The sequence below is a fragment of the Notechis scutatus genome, chromosome 2, assembly GCF_049901735.1.
Source record: "Notechis scutatus isolate UNSWTSFEM ecotype Mainland chromosome 2, rNotScu1.2, whole genome shotgun sequence".
Classification (NCBI taxonomy): Eukaryota; Metazoa; Chordata; class Lepidosauria; order Squamata; family Elapidae; genus Notechis; species Notechis scutatus.
In genome coordinates this window covers 251,884,998-251,901,262 of record NC_142010.1, presented here as the reverse complement: position 1 = coordinate 251,901,262, position 16,265 = coordinate 251,884,998, and the positions used below count along the sequence as shown (strand labels likewise).

At 40.2% G+C, this 16,265-nt stretch overlaps 1 protein-coding gene across 1 annotated transcript in view; it reads left to right on the top strand.

Moving 5' to 3' along the window:
• The first annotated feature begins 410 nt into the window (after positions 1–410).
• ST8SIA3 (ST8 alpha-N-acetyl-neuraminide alpha-2,8-sialyltransferase 3) overlaps positions 411–16,265 on the top strand; it is a 28,206-nt gene continuing 12,351 nt past the window's right edge. Inside the window, exons 1-2 of the mRNA XM_087958588.1 lie at positions 411–699; positions 4,668–4,790. Of these exons, the coding sequence (XP_087814714.1) occupies positions 521–699; positions 4,668–4,790 (302 nt within the window). The 5' untranslated portion in view covers positions 411–520. The remainder of the gene's footprint in view (positions 700–4,667; positions 4,791–16,265) is intronic.

The following is a 16,265-nucleotide window of genomic DNA, read 5'->3' as shown; positions in this document are numbered from 1 at the left end:
TGAATAATTTTAGCAATTCAGTCATGACATGGCTTATAGTCAGCTTGTGGAATTTTTCTACAGCCATTGATCAATCGTAATTTTTCCCCCTGCTACAAAGGCAATGTTTACTGTTGTTTGTTACATGATTAATTTTGCTGTCCGACAATTAGTTTGCAGAGCTTGTTCTGGAGCTACTAAAAAAAAAGTCTTCCATTTTTTTTCTTGAACACTCCTGATCTTAACCGGCATTATTTCATTATGATTATTACTCGCCTGAGCTCATGTGCATCTGTGCGCCAGTACACTGTGCATTAATCCTTCAGTTGCATGTGTTTTTCCCTCCCCCTCCTTAGCTCTTAGCCATATCGACACACACACACACACACACACACACATTCAAGCACACACACACACACACACATCCGCTCCATCCATCCCTCCTTTCTGGGTGTGTTATCTCCAATGTAGCTCTCACAACCCAGGGCATCTCTCGCTTTCTCTTTCCCCCCACTTCTCTCTCCCCCCTCCCACCCTAGGTATGCGAAGCTGCAAGATGGTCAGAGTGGTAAGTGTTCTGGGGCTAGTGATGGTCAGCGTGGCTCTCTTGATTTTGTCCTTGATCAGCTACGTGTCCCTGAAAAAAGACAATATCTTCACCACTCCCAAATATGCCAACACGGGAGTGCCGAGAATGTACATGCTCCATGCCGGATTTAGGTGAGTGCTTGTCAAATCATACATAGATTGCCTTTCCTTTCCTTCCCTTCCCCCCTCCCCCTTCCCCGAGGAAAGGCATGCTGGAGAGGTGGGTAGAGGGTATGCAAGCTGAGGAAGAAGCGAGGAGGAGGAGGGGAGAGGGGAATATTATTATTATTATTATTATTGAATCCACGCTCCGGGATATCCCCCTACCCCTTTTTCTGGCTTTTGTGCCAACCGTACAATACCAACACCCCCCCCCTCCTTTAAAATTGCTTTGTGTGGAAATCGATCGGGGCGCGCTGCTTCGAGCTTTTGCATCAGTGGCCGGCGGGGGTAGCGGGGTGTGGTGGGGGAGGGGGGGAGGGCGAGGGCGAGGTGGGGTGGGTGTTAGACATACAATATGATGGGCAGCTGACGGTTTGGCCGGTTCATGTTTATTCCGGACGGAGGACGGAACTAATGGCGCAGGCGCCTTGTTTCTTCGGCCGTGGAGGGGGAAGATGGTCCCGGTGTGTCCCCCCCACCCCCACCCCACCCCCGGTGCTGGGGAATCGCAGATACGCAGTGTTTAAATGAGCAAAGCGGAGGAAGGGAAGGGAAGGGAAGGGAAGGGAGGCGGGGTGTTTCCCTCCTAATCTCCCTCGCAATTCCTCCTCTCCCATCTGCCTTCCTTGCAACTCCCGGTCCGGTGTGGGCTCTCCTATCTAACCGGGCAGGACACAACGGAGGATTCCTTTGTTTGACTTTTCCTTCCTCCTCGCTGGGCTTCCCCCGTGTTTAAAGCCTGGGGAGCTAAAGGCCAGAAAATTAGGAGTTGTGGGGGCGGGGCGGGGGGGTAGGGTGGTTCCAGGCAAGGCGTGAGCCGGAAGTGGTGAGAATAATCCAAGCTCTTCTTCATTCTTCGCCTCCTTTGGAAGCCCAATGACAAATATACCCCTAGACTGGGGCAGTCTGGGAGGGTCTCTCGGCCAGTGAGACACAGACACCCACCCATGGTTGTTGGGGGGGTGTGGTCTTTGACATCCCGCGCCAACGCCCTGTAATTTATGGCTGGGAAGAGTTAAAATTAGGCAGAGATGCCAAAAGCGGAAGAAGAAGAAGAAGGCAACTCTCTCGCAGGGGAGGCTGAGTAGACAGGCCACTGTCCATGGTGCTGATCGCGCCTCCGCTCTCTGCTCCTAATGATCTGGCATTCGTTTTGAAAGCTCCGGGTTTAAAACATCCCATGTGAATATTGTTCCCAGTGGTTCAAAGCATCCCAAGGAATCAAAGATGCCACCTATTAGTAAGCTTACTCTGCCGATCAAAGTAAACAATACCAAGCTTATAAGGTTCTTATATTTTGATGGAATCTGCTGGGAAGCTGCTTCTCTGTTCTCTCCTCTTAATGTTGACTAAAAGCCATTTCATAGTCATCATTAACCATCGCTTATTGTAGCATCCCTTTCCAAGCTAGTGATTCCCAAATATGTAGCAACTCCCAACTTTCTCCAGTCAGTTGTATTGTGGCAGGTAACCATCTCCTTAGTGGATGACAGCCCACTACCATTAAGGTCTGTTTGTTTACTGTCCAATATAGCTGGTAACATGAAGAAGTTGATTCTCAGGTTTAACTGAAATCCTAATTATTAAGACTGCTTCTTGCAATTTAGCATATGGTTTGTTGCCGTTTGAATGCATTGGTTCATATCATGAGACAAGAGAAACTAATTTTATTCCATCTTCTTGTGGCATTGCTATGGAGAAGTTATATATGCAAAGTGATATTTTAAAGAATATTGATTCAATCATGACAGATAAATGAATAAATTAGAAAAATATATGCAGACTAGAGGATGTTTTAGATTAAGAGGAGGAAACATGAGGTCCACCACATGTTTGAACTACATTTAGCACATTGTCTAAGCTTCTAGGAGTTGTGATTCAGTAAGAAATGGAAGTCTATATTTTGCCCACCCTTTTTTAAAAGGAAAATTTGAATTTCTCACATAACTCATCAGATATGATCACTGAATAAATGTGTGGACTTACTAAAATATTTGCATGTGGGACTGTCGTGTATTATTTTATATTAGGACTAATATTATCCCATATTTCTGACCAAAGCACTCATATAATTTTCAGTTGGAAGCCAACCCCAATCACATTTAGATGTTTAGGGAAAATAACTATGGAACTAAACTTTATTTTCAATATATTGTTGATTCATAATAAGTTAAATTCATTTTGGACAGGTTTTTATTCATGTCTTTGTTTTTCTGGTTGTTACTATCATATTATAAAGACAAGTGATGCCTATGAATAGTCATTTTGCTTGCATTTCATGAAATTTTAGTAAAGCATTCCATTGAAACCAAAGAATTTTGCACAACCTTTAGAGAAGTTATATTTTTATAGGCTTGAACCAATTTTTGGAAACTGCTGTGTAAATATCACCCAATAACAGAGAAGTCCTATGTTCCTGAATCTGGAAGGTACCAGTAATTGGGGATTATATTTTTCACAATCTCTATTTTCTGGTATAAAATAATGGAAATTGTAGTTTAATATCACAGAATTTAATCCTGCTTTTTGGAATGTTTCTGTTCCCCACTTAGCTGTTTGTTAGCTTCATTTCTTCCCTTCCCTCTTTGGACAATCATTTAACATCTCCAATTCTTGGTTTAGTGGGATGGGGTTTCCCCCCCCCCCTTTTCCTAATGATAATGTACATGAATACTTTCAATTTATATGCATACAAGTCAACATTCAAAGAATTGATGATGTGATTAATCTCCATAATAGAGAGAATTTCAGAAACAGAACCTTGCAAGGAAGGAAACAAACCAGACAGTGAAATGGAAGACAGAATGAGGAGGTATTAAACAAAAAAGGGCCTGGAAGTTGAGAGCATACAGTTAGAAATCAGATACTCATGGAAAACTAGATGGAAGAAATATTGGATCTTTGAGAAAAGAGATTAAAAAGTGAGCATAGAGAAGAGGAAGAACAGGTTAAAAGTGCAGCACTATAGAAGTCATTTGCGATAGATGATAGAGAGAGATGATAGATAGATAGACATAAACTTTTAAAGTCTTGCCTCCATGGACTCATATAGTTGTCTCTCTTCCAACTACTAACCAGCTTGGCTCTTTGGAGATCAATAAAGCTTGGTTAAGTGCTGCAGAATACTCAGAATCATGAAGTATCCATATTGCAGGGGGAAAAAGACACCCCAACCCCTGAAATTATGATGGTGTTATTTCAGGAATTCAGAATTGAATTGCTAAACTATTCTAATTCCATTTTCAAATACTCACAGCATACAATTTTTATAGTTAATGCAACCTAATTGTAATATATTTCCTGGCAGCTGGGCTGTAAGAAGGGCAATCATATTTGGAACACAGGTAGTCTTTGACTTACAGTGGTTCATTCAGTAACCATCTGAAGTTACAATGGCACTGCAAAAAGTGACTTTTGACCAGTTTTCACACTTACAATCGTTGCAGCATCCCCACAGTCACCTGATCAAAATTCTGACGATTGGCCACCGACTCATATTTATCATGTTTGAGTGTCCCAGGATCACATGATCCCCTTCGTTAACAACTCTAATTTAACTGTTTAATCTAACTGCAGTAATTCACTTGGCCGTGGCACGGAAGGTTGTAAAATGGGGCAAAATTCATTTAACAGCTGTCTCATTTAGCAATACGGTAGAAATTCTGGACTCATTTGTAGGTTGAGGACTACCTGTGCTTTCCTCTGGGTAATGAAGACCTTCCTCCCTATGGAAAAATGCCATTTCCAACAAGCTGCTCAATTGAAAAGCGAAACAGTAATTCCCATCCATCTAAACATATTGAGATGTTGAGAGTCATACGTCAGAGAATGTCTAATGGACAATGGTGATTAGAGTGAGGAGAAATGATAACCTCCTTAATGTGGCCTTAATGTCAGAAATACTTTGACTGATTGCATAAATCTGCAAACTGTTTCAGGTCACAGTTTGCGCTGAAGTTCCTCGATCCTTCCTTTGTACCCAACACAAATTCCTTGAATCAGGAGGTGCAGGACAAGTCACCCAAGTGGACATTCAACAGAACGGCATTCTTACAACAAAGGTGAGAAAAAAACTGAAAAGTGAGGCTAAGATCAGAAAGATTAGATTTGGGGTAAATCCACCCTAAGGCTAGTTTTTAAGCACAGCCACTTGGCAACAGACAACGGTGCCCTTGAACATTGTCAAAAAAGCTGTCAGGATTCCGACTGTTACCCCAATTAAATCATGAGTCTTGGAGCCAACTTTCAAAACTTCAAAAGGATTTATTGGCAGTTAACATGTCCCACACTGCCTGGGTGTAGCCGACTCTGAGTCACATAATTCATTATCACCCTTGACCCTGGTTTTCCCTCCACCCCGAGTGTATCGTAATTCATATTCTCCAATGAGACACATCCATAGGCAAGAGTCATCAGTCATGTTCTCCAGTTAGAATTTTGTGCAGCAGAAACTTCAGTCACCTAGTTACTATCTTTGAAAAACTATGTATGGGATGCACTTTATATTTCCAAGCTGCTACACTGCTCTTTCAAACCCCTTTCCCCCTCCCTTTCTGTTGGCAACTCTAAAAAGACCACAGAAATATTTTATGAGTTGACAAATATCCAATCAGTGTTCTAGGGAATAAATGTCCCAAATATTAAGATGCATTCTATGTCTGCATGTATGAAATTCTCATTTGCCACCTAGTATTTTGATTGTTTCTCAAGTCATTTGAGGATGAGAGATGAAGAGATCATTTGGGGACACTGAATTGGATATCTTGCTCTTTTAAATTATATCAACTAAGCCAAGGTGTCCTAATACGGAATGGGGTTGTAATTTTTCCTGCCAAGAGTGCACAAGATACAGCGCAAAGAAACCACAAAGAAATGTTATAGTGGGCTAATGTTATTCTTTTTTTAGCAGTTTTGCTCCCTGTACATTCAAAATAGGTCAGATTGTACCAAGACTCGAAATCAGGGATGGTGAATGATGGCTCTTTTGTGACTTATGGACTTCAATTCCCAGAATTCCTGAGCTAACATGACTGGAGGAGGAATTCTGGGAGTTGCAGTCCACAAGTCTTAAAGCTGTCAAGTTTGAAGACCCCTGGTTTAGAGCAGAGGTGGTGATGGCCGTCTTATATGACTTATGGACTTCAACTCCCAGAATTCCTGAGCCAGCATTTAAAGATTCTACTTATAATAAATCCTTGCTAGCTTTGAATACAGAATTCTTTATTGGCCAAGTGTGTTTGGACACACAAGGAATTTGTCTTGGTCTAAATGCTCTCAGTGTACATAAAAGAAAAGATATATCCGTCAAGAGTCAAGAATCATAAGGTACAACACTTAATAATAGTCATAGGGTACAATAAGCAATCAAATCACACTAGGAAACAGTCAATATAAATCATTAGGATACAAGCAACAAGGTTACAGTCATAAGTGGGAGGAGATGGGTGGAAGGAAGGATGGAAGCATTATAAAATCAGTGGCTCCCAAATATTCTTTAGCTTTCAATACCATACGGAGAATTTTTTTTTGAAAGAAGAGAGGAAATATGGGAAATATGAGCCATCACTTTGCAATCTATTCATTCTTTAAATCTCTGTAATAATGGCTTAATCATTAGCTAACAGACAGCCAAGATTACAATGATCCATGTTGAGTGAAATATATGGATTCCCACCTAGCCAGAAATTACCTATTTTGTTCAAATAAATCAAGCTGTTTCAATATTGCACTGTTTTAAATACAATTTTGGAGTGATGGAGATGAGGATCCAATAAAATAAAATAGGATGGAAATAGCTTCAGTTCTGGGTAAGAAGAGTAGATATGTTAGCAGTTGATTTGATTACATTTTATTCGGTATTGCACAGAAGAGAAGCTAGATGGTAGATTACATAGCTTTAAAAATTGGAATGGAAAACAAGTTCAATGGAATTTGGGTGAGGCATGTTACCAACTCAGCTTCCATTCTAATATTCTTTATAGGACAGATACAAACACAATATAAAATTTCATTAAAGAAGCAACAGTCCATTCAGCTTCAATTTCATTATAGAATTTCTCCATCAAGAAGGTCACAAGGCCATATTATTTCCAGGGAACTGTACCGCAACTTTCTTTATATTGTTACATCCAGAACAGATTTTTTAAAAGAAGACGAAATATTACTTCCTATCAAAAATATTAATTTCGTTATGAATAATTTAAGTTTTGTTCTGTGTGAGTAACAATGCAGTTTATATTATATTACTCTTAAAATAAATCCTTCATGATTTTTTCCCCTCATAATTACCTCTAAGGAAGATAACTGTACTTAAAATAACCCACTCCTAAATGAATATTAAGCAGAAAAAAACAATCTTCCTTGGTTACTGTGCTATTAAAACTTTCCATTTTAAAACTAATTTATTTTGAAGTAAGATTGGACTGTCTTTTTACTTTTACAGATAAAGATGAAAGGTTGACTTTCAAATAAAAAACTTGGTTATATCAAATTCAGTACATTTGGTATATGATCATATTTAATGTGTGTGTGTGTGTGTGTGTGTGTAATATATAATTTGTAATATGTAATAATATGTAACATGTACTATTAACATAGTATATGTCAACATAGTTTGGTGTAGCGGTTAAAATGTTGGCCAAAGACTATGAATTCTCGTCCTCTGAGTATGAAAGCCAGCTGAGTAAGTTTGGGCCAGTCCCTCTCCCTCAGCCCAACTGACCTTACAGGGATGTTGTGGGGGGGGGAGGAAAAAGGAGGAGGAAGGAATAATAGATATGTTAATCACCTTGACCTACTTATAAAGTAATAAGGATGGAATAAATATCTAATAAATAAATAAATAAAAATAAATCATAGTTCTGTGTTCTGAATGATTTTCAGAATTCTCTTCCAGAAATTTGCTGCTAGGTCCGAGGTTCCTAAGTACCTGATAATCTGATGCTAATCAGAAATCCTGTTTAACGTGTTTAACAAATAATCAGAGTTGGAAGGAACCTTGTAGGTCATCTGTCCAACCACCTGACAAGGGGCTCATTCCTAGGCTTCCATCATTTCCCTGGCTATTTTTGTACCTGCTCAGCCAACAATCTCAGCAGCTACAAAATTGAAAGTATGTCCATTGAGGGAGAAAAAACCAAACAAGTTAATAGCTGGCCATCAACAAAGAAAAAAACAACCACACACAACCAGATATCACATAAATACTACACATAGAATAACCCAAAAGCACATATTCTGACAGAGAAGTTACCTGAGGATGGACATCAGTACAAGCCTGAAAGCTCAAAGAACTAAACCTCTGGTCCTAGTGGCCAACCCAGTTTGGATCCTGCAACATTATCAAGATCCAATTATCCAATCCAATTATCAGGGTCATATATATTTGCCTTCATTCGTCCCAGGAAGAATTCCATATGGCATTTCAAATTTTCCTGGGAATTTTTAAGTCAGGTTTTTAACGTATACCTAAAACTACAAAAGCACCAAACTCTAGATTCCAACTGAAAAATTGCTAATTTTATGGGAGGAGGGAAAGACAGATTTAACTCCTGAATTTGTTAGCTCTGAAATGTTGATAGACCAAACTGAGTGCATGCCATCCCATAAACTACAGCATTTATTTATGCTGTTCAGTCAGTTGTGTCCGATTCATGGAGACTGCCTGGAAATGTCCCTGCAGTTTTCTTGGCAAAGTTTTTTCAGAAGTGGTTGGCTATTGTCTCTTTCCAAGGGCTGACCCTAACCCTAACCCTAACCCTAACCCAAGAGGAGAGAGAGAGAGAGAGAGGGGGCAACCCAGGTGGTTTTGTGGCTAAGGCAGGACTAGAACTTACAGTCTCCTGGTTTCTAGCCTAGTGCCTTAGCCACTAGACGAAGCTAATTTTCTAAAAGAGAAGTGTAGGAAGGAGGCAATGACAAATCACTTTAGAAAAACCTTGCCTAGAAAAGGCAAGGAATTTCCCTTGGGAGTCTCCAAAAATATGAGAGAGAGAGAGAAGACAGAGAGGGGGAGGGAGGGAGAGAGAGAAAGAGGGAGAGGGAGAGAGAATAAGATTATAATTATTTCTGAGCCATGGATTTGTATCTGGAACTATATCTATAACAGGGCTGTCAAACTCAATTCCATTGAGGGCTGCATCAAGGTTGCGTTTGACCTCAGGGGACTGGGGTGGGCATGGCCAGTTTGACATCACTCGTGTCAGGGGCCCCTGTGGTGACCTCAGTTTTCTGCCAGCAAAATGGGCTCACGAGTTCCATGGCCCTCACAAGATCCTCTGTGGCCCACCTTTGGCCCTTGCAAGCTCCATTTTCACTGGCAGAGGAACCGGGCTGGCCCTTTGCTGTTTCCAGGGTAGCCCCATGGGCCAGATCTAAGCACCCCATAGGCAGAGGTGGTGTTCAGCAGGTTCTGACCAGTTCTGGAGAACTGGTAGTTTGGAGAACCAGCAAATACTGGCCCCGTCCCCATCTATTCTCTGCCTCCCAAGTCCCAGCTGATCGGCTGGGTCTTCTTTTGTGGTCCTGCACAGGAGAATGGAGCTGGAAAGCAGGTTAGTGGGGTGCAGAGGGAATGGGAATTTTGCAGTATCTTTCCCCCTGGAGTGGGGAAGGAATGGAGATTTTACAGGACCCTTCCCCTGCCACGCCCACAAAGCTATGCCACACCCACAAAGCCACACCCACAAAACCAGTAGTAAATATATTTGAATCCCACCACTGCCCGTGGGCCAGATTCAGCCCACAGGCCTTGAGTTTGACACCCCTGATCTATAATGTAAGATAGTCTTGAACTGGTAATTGGGAAGAGGTGCAAGAACAGGGATTCTTGATATTTCTTCATTCCACCCCAGCCAAATATTTTCCCACCCATATTTATTTCCCCCACCCTGGGAAAAACTGTGTGATATCAATATTCAGCATCCAGCAAAAATAAAAATAAAAGTCCTACATCTTGTGCACAACCTCCAAAATTGTTTTAAAATGATACATTTTTAATATCTCATATAGATTTCCTTTTTAAAAAATGGGGATAACTTTTTGTAACAGTCTTTTGTTGGACCATCATATTACATATGTTGTTCTGCCATACTCCATGCTGTGGTGGAAGACAACTCAAAACATGGGCAACTCTTACCTCCCACACATGCACAAAAGGCATCTCAAGACACGAGGGAAGATGGCTTGGGTGTTAGAGGAGAAATTGAAGAATCTATGCTAATACAGATTTTAAGAGTAATGTTGATGTCAGATTTAGCATATATTTTTCCATCTCACAGCTACATTTCTATACTCTTTAAGATCTGTACAACTTTTAATGGACCAACAGATACACTTGATTTTTGATAACTGTTAGAGCATCCACTGAAAGTGAGATAAGACCAAGATATGAATGAAAGCAGACAGAAATAAAGAACAACAGAGTTGGGAGGGACCTTTGAGATCTTCTAGTCCAACCCCTTGCTTGAAATCAGGAGACCATATACCACTCCAGACAAATGTTAGTCCAATTTCAGGAAGCAAACCATTCCACTGATTAATTGTTCTCACAAATAGGTCATTTCTCCTTAATTCTAGATTAGTTCTCTCTTTGATCCAACCTAGAAATAAGGAGATATTTCCTATTTCAATTCAATATTCCTATATAGGGAAAAAAACAAACTACATATTTCAATGCTTACACTATTTATTTTTATTTATTTATTTTGTCAAACATGCATTTCATAATATATCTAAGTATAAACATGATCATTAATACATGAAATAGATACGAATAAAAGGGAACATTAAGACAGGGACAGTTATGCACGCCCTTTACAGACCTCTTAGGAATGGGGTGAGGTCAACAGTAGACAGTCTGAGGTTAAAGTGTTTGGGATTAGTGGAAGAAACCACAGAATCAGGTAGAGCATTCTAGGCATTGATCACTCTGTTGCTGAAGTCATATTTTCTGCAATTAAGTTTTGTGCGGTTTACCCTGAGTTTGTATCTATTTTATTTTATTTATTTTATTTATTTATTTTATGTTGTCAAGTGATTATAAGATAACAGGTATAAGTATAAACATAGTTATGAATACATGAAATGGATACATATAAGAAAAATAAAAAGAAACAATAGGACAGGGATGGTAGGCACATTGGTGCGCTTATGCACGCCCCCCACAGACCTCTTAGGAAAGCAGTGAGGTCAATAGTAGACAGTCTAAGGTTAAAGTCTAAAGTTAAAAGTTAAAGACAGTCTATTGTGTGCTTGTGTATTGTTGAGATTGAAGCTCAACCACAACAATACACTAAATTCAACTTGGGTTCATTAAACACAATAATACAGCTATTGTGCTACTAGATCTAAGTGCTTCTTTTACTTTTCAATGAAGAACTACCAGTATATATATATTGTAGTATCGCACTACACTGTAGCACTACCACTTCAGTTCTTCTAAAAATGTTTACCCCTCTATCTCATTTAAAAGCAATGTGGTCTCAACTTTTAGAAAGGCTCTCGAGCCAGATCGCAGAATTTTAGGGTAGGAACAAGTTGTACACTTCAGTACCAAAAGGAAGATGAAATAAGTAATTATATCAAAACCAGGTTGTTTACTTACGATGAGCAAATGCAAACTCGAATGGCATTTTTATTAACCTTGTTTACTTTAGGGAAAAATTTAATATTCTCAATGTTCCCCAAATAGAATATTAAAGAGTTCAGTGTCTGCAAAAGATAAACACACAAATATTGCTCAAGAGGCCAAGTTATGATACTGGAAAGACTCACTTCAGGACTTCAGCTCCATTATTCTTCAAGCCGTTTAAGGCCGAGGGGACTGCAAAAGCCAGGAGGAATTCCTTTTTCCAAGTTCTTTCTTGCCTCCTGAACAGAAGATGTTATTATTTTATTGAAAAGGTTTCCTCAAAATTGTGTAGCAATCAAATTGCAGTTCCAATCAAAACTACATTTCATTCACCGTCCAGCAGAGTTTGAAAATTACATTGGCTTCTTGATTACAAGGTAAAGTGGTCTTGCGGTATGCTAGGCATGAAGAAAAGTGTTTCTTAAAGAAAATACTATAACATCTTAGCTAAAATGTTATTGTAAAAGAAATTGTGGAAACAGTACTTTTAATCTAACTTGGGCCACATTCCATAATTCATCCCCTCCAATCAATTGTTTGCAAGTCTGGACTTCAATAATCCATCTTTGCAATCCAGAAAATACTTGGAACAGGTGAATTATCCATTCTTGTATCCTTATATATAAGTAGGATATCTACAGTATTCCATCTTTCTGTGACTTACAGAACAGAGCATCTTTCAAATAATTATCTGTATCTGGATTCAGTCTAGTGAAATCAATTCAATTTATTCAGGTTGATACAACTTTGTAGTTCTGTGTGTAAGCAAACATGATTGGATTCAATCAATCAATCAATCAGAATAGAGTTGAAAGGGACCTTGGAGGTCTTCTAGTCCAACCCCACTGGCTCAAGCGGGAGACCCTATACTATTTTAGCAAGTGACTGTCCAATCTCTTCTTTAAAACCTTATGAAGCACTCACAACTTCTAGAGGAAAGCTGGTTAATTGTCCTTACTGTCAGGAAGTTTCTCCTTAATTCTAGGTTGTTTCTCTCTTTGATTAGTTTTCATCCATTGTTTCTTGTCCTGCCTTCAGGTACTTTGGAGAATAGCTTGAACCCTCTCTTCTTTGTGGCAGCCCCTTAGATATTGGAACACTGCTATTGTATCAGCCCTAGTCCTTTTTTCATAAAACATGCATGTAACAATTCATTAAAAGCCAATCTTTAAACAATTATAAAGAAACAACAACATGTTCAATTGCCTTTAAAGGAGCAATGTTAAAATACAGGTAACCTTCAACTTTGGACCACAACTTGATCCCAAAACTTCTATTGCTAAGCAAGACCATTATTCAATGAGTTTTGCTCTGTTTTACAACCTTTCTTGCCACAATTGTTCAGTCAATCTCTGCAGTTGTTAAATGAATCATTTGGTCATGAAGCGAATAGAGGTTGTCCCATTGACTCTGTGTCAGGTGGTGCTCCATTCAAAATCCAAGAAAGACACTCTTAGACTCCATTGTCATAGAGAAAAGGGACTTTTACTGGAAATCAAGTGGTAGCATCAAAGTAATTCTAGATCTGAGGAATTACGCGTGAAAAACACATATACAAAGTGATGGCAACGTTCCCACCCACAATAGCTCAAACAGTCCATCCAATCGAAGATGTGTATAATGTCGTGTGGGGCATCTTCAGGTAGTGATGCAGACATCTGGGCCGTTGACCTTGGCCTATTTTGATAAAAACTCGCAGTTGCACAGTAAGCAAGCAAATAAGCATAAATAATAAAGTTTTTTCCCCAAGTTATACAGTTCATTCTTCAAAACCTCCACCGCATTTCCCACACCCACAAAGCCCAATTATTTCCCCTCCCCTCATTACTATGGCAGCTGAAAGATGCAAGAGAAAGGAAAGGAGTCTTGAAAGCTGACACTCTGCTTCTGAGGGTTGGGAACAGGGGTGGGATTCTACCAGTTCGTCCCAGTTCGGGCGAACCAGTAGCTCCGCAGATCAGTGGGGAGTGAACTGGTTCTCTCTGAAGATCAAGGTATTTCCTTTTTCTCCCCCACTGATCAATTGTTTTTTGAAGATCAGCTGTGCCACACAATTTAGATTAGCTAGAAAGCAGGAAATCGCCGGATTTCTTGCTTTCTAGCTAATCTAAATCGCGTGGCACAGCTGATCCCCTACCTCACTGTTGTATTGCTTCACCCAGGAGGCTTCCCTGATCCCAGAAGGCAAAAAATGAGGTGCAGGGGAGGATGCTGCGTTGCCCCTCCACCCCATTTCACAGAAATTCCACAGAAATTGCTCTCCCATCTCTTCTTAAAAACCTCCAATGAAACCAGATATCATATTTAAGGAATCCTTTACCACACAGTGTCTTTGGAGATTCTCAGTCATCCAGGTCATGGTTGTCCCAAAGGTGCTTTTTCAAGAGACAACTGGACTGCCTCTTGAAAAAGCACCTGGGATAACCTGGAGTGTAACACAAACGTAACAAAATTCAAAACATAAATAAATGTCCTTTAATGTCTCCAATACTCAGTTGGAGATAAAACGTACTCAAAAATAGTCTTCAAAAGAAAGCAATACAGTCCAAACTTAATGAACAGATAGAGGTGAATTAAAAAACCAAACAAACTACAATGATGAAATTTCCACAATGGACCAGGATAAGTAATTACCAAATTCAAGGAGATAACAAGGCATCCTTCCTGTTGGAAGGATGCCAACCAAGATAACTTCAGCCCAAAATAAGACACGCATTGCTTCTGGCAACTCTTATACACTAGTCTCTCTTATATACTAGTCTCCCCAGCTGCAACCAATGAGGAGGATCATGGCCATTTTCTCTCTCATAAGCCAAGTTGTTGCCTTCTCCGTTCCTCCCTGCGTGTCCTAGGATGCAGAGGGAATGGGCCTGGTTCTTCCTCTGACTGCCCAGCTGGCCTCTGCCCTTTTCCAGCCTCCTCCACAACCCCCGGAACCACACCTCCACTCCCTGTCAGCTGTTCCTCCTCTCCCTCAGAGTCTGACTCTACCAAGGGCATGACAGCACCTTTGGGACTTTCCCACACAAGCTACGTTATTTTTGCTATGACATGTCTTAATATTATTGATATAGAGAAATACTCTACTTCAGCGGACCCCCAAAGTTTTGAGCACCAGGGACTGGTTCCACAGAGGGCTGTTTTTTCCACAGACTGGGGGGGACATGGTTTCATGTGCTGTCTGGATCCCATATGTGAGCATATGGGGCTTCACTCGTGTGCACAGCCAGTTTCTGGCTGGCTTCAGCCCAGTGCTGGTCCGTGGTCCAGGAGTTGGGGACCCCTGCTATACTTATTTAGTTGTTCTATATCAGAAGTAAAAGTTTGATTAAACATCAATAATGAAAAAAGCAGAGGAGAATGAAGTAAAGAAAGCACTAGTTAAATTAATTATAGCAATAGCACTTAGACTAATATACCGCTTTTATAATTATAAATTAACTAGCTATGTGGTCAGGAACTATGTGGTCAGGTTTAGTTTTGGGGGAGGAAAATAAGGGAAAAAATTTCTGCCTCTGCCTACCAGCATCTATTGGTATTCATCTGGCTAGCGTCCTGTCAGTGTGTGAGAGAGTTTAGGGATGTTTGGAAACTGAAACGGTATTTGCTGTGTGAGCAAGGAGACAGCAAGGAGCCTGAGCATGGCTTAGCTCAACTGTTCTGTACTAGAGCTGCTTGCTGATGTGAAACTGAAACTGAAACTCCTCTGCTCTGCTTGTATTTTGCATTTGGAAGAGATTTATTTTCAGGTGAGGAGGGGGAGTAGAACTCCTTAGCATCAGAGTGTGATAACAACAACAACAACAATAATAACAACAACAATAATAATAATAATAATAGGAAATACTCTGATAGTCTGATGATCATTTCAAACATTCCTTTCTTAGTGAGCACCTAGAAGTCAAGAGGAACATACGTGCCAAATTTCAAGTTTGTAGGCTTTACGGTTCTGGAGATTGTGTGATGATGTGTGAGTGGTATTTCGCTTATATATATATAGATTATAAAAGCATTGTTACAGTAACCGTAGTTATCATGACTTCTTTTCATTAATCCAGGTAGTATTGTGAGGATCTGAAAACTGAAACATTGAGATGGGGGACTGATGTAGTTTAATGGTAAAATATGTGAATATGAACTCTTGACAGGTCCAGGAAGGAGGGCAGGGCGGAATCCTTCCTGAAAAACTGAAAAAAACCACTTTAGTCAGTGTAAAACAATACTGACCTAGGATAACACTGGTTCCTGTATTCCAATTGAGTTATTATGTTGTACATGCAAATCAAAAATCAATACAAGCACATCAGCCTGCTTGTACTGAATGTTCATCAGACAGGAACTCTGTGCCATGTGCAGTCTACCAGTTGTCCTTAAAAACAACTTTTTTTTCATCCTGGGGCAATGCAGCTTATTGGTTTCCAGCTTCTGTTCATCTCCAGTCCACCACTTCTTCAAGCATCAGAATGAAGAAGACTTTAATTCATTCTGGATCAGTTCTACTTTAGCAAAGTGAGCACTGGTGGCACAATAGATTAAGTGCAGTATTGCAGGCAAATTCTGCCGACAGCTTGGAGTTTGATCCTGATGGGACTCAAGGTTGACTCGGTTTTCCAATCTTCCCAAGGTTGGTAAAATGAGGAGCCAGATTGTTGGGATCAATATGCAAATAATGACATTGTAAATTGCCCAGGGAGAACTCTAAAGCACTATGGGCCAGTATATACATCTAAATGCTATTGCTATTGTTAAGTTGTGAGCACCAGGGAAGCTGAAGATAGAGCCATGATGGTGCAGTGGTTAGAATGCAATACTGCAGGCTACTTCTGTAGACTGCCAGCTGCCAGCAGTTCAATAGTTCGATTCCTTATCATCTCAAGGTTGACTCAGCCTTCCATCCTTCTGAGGA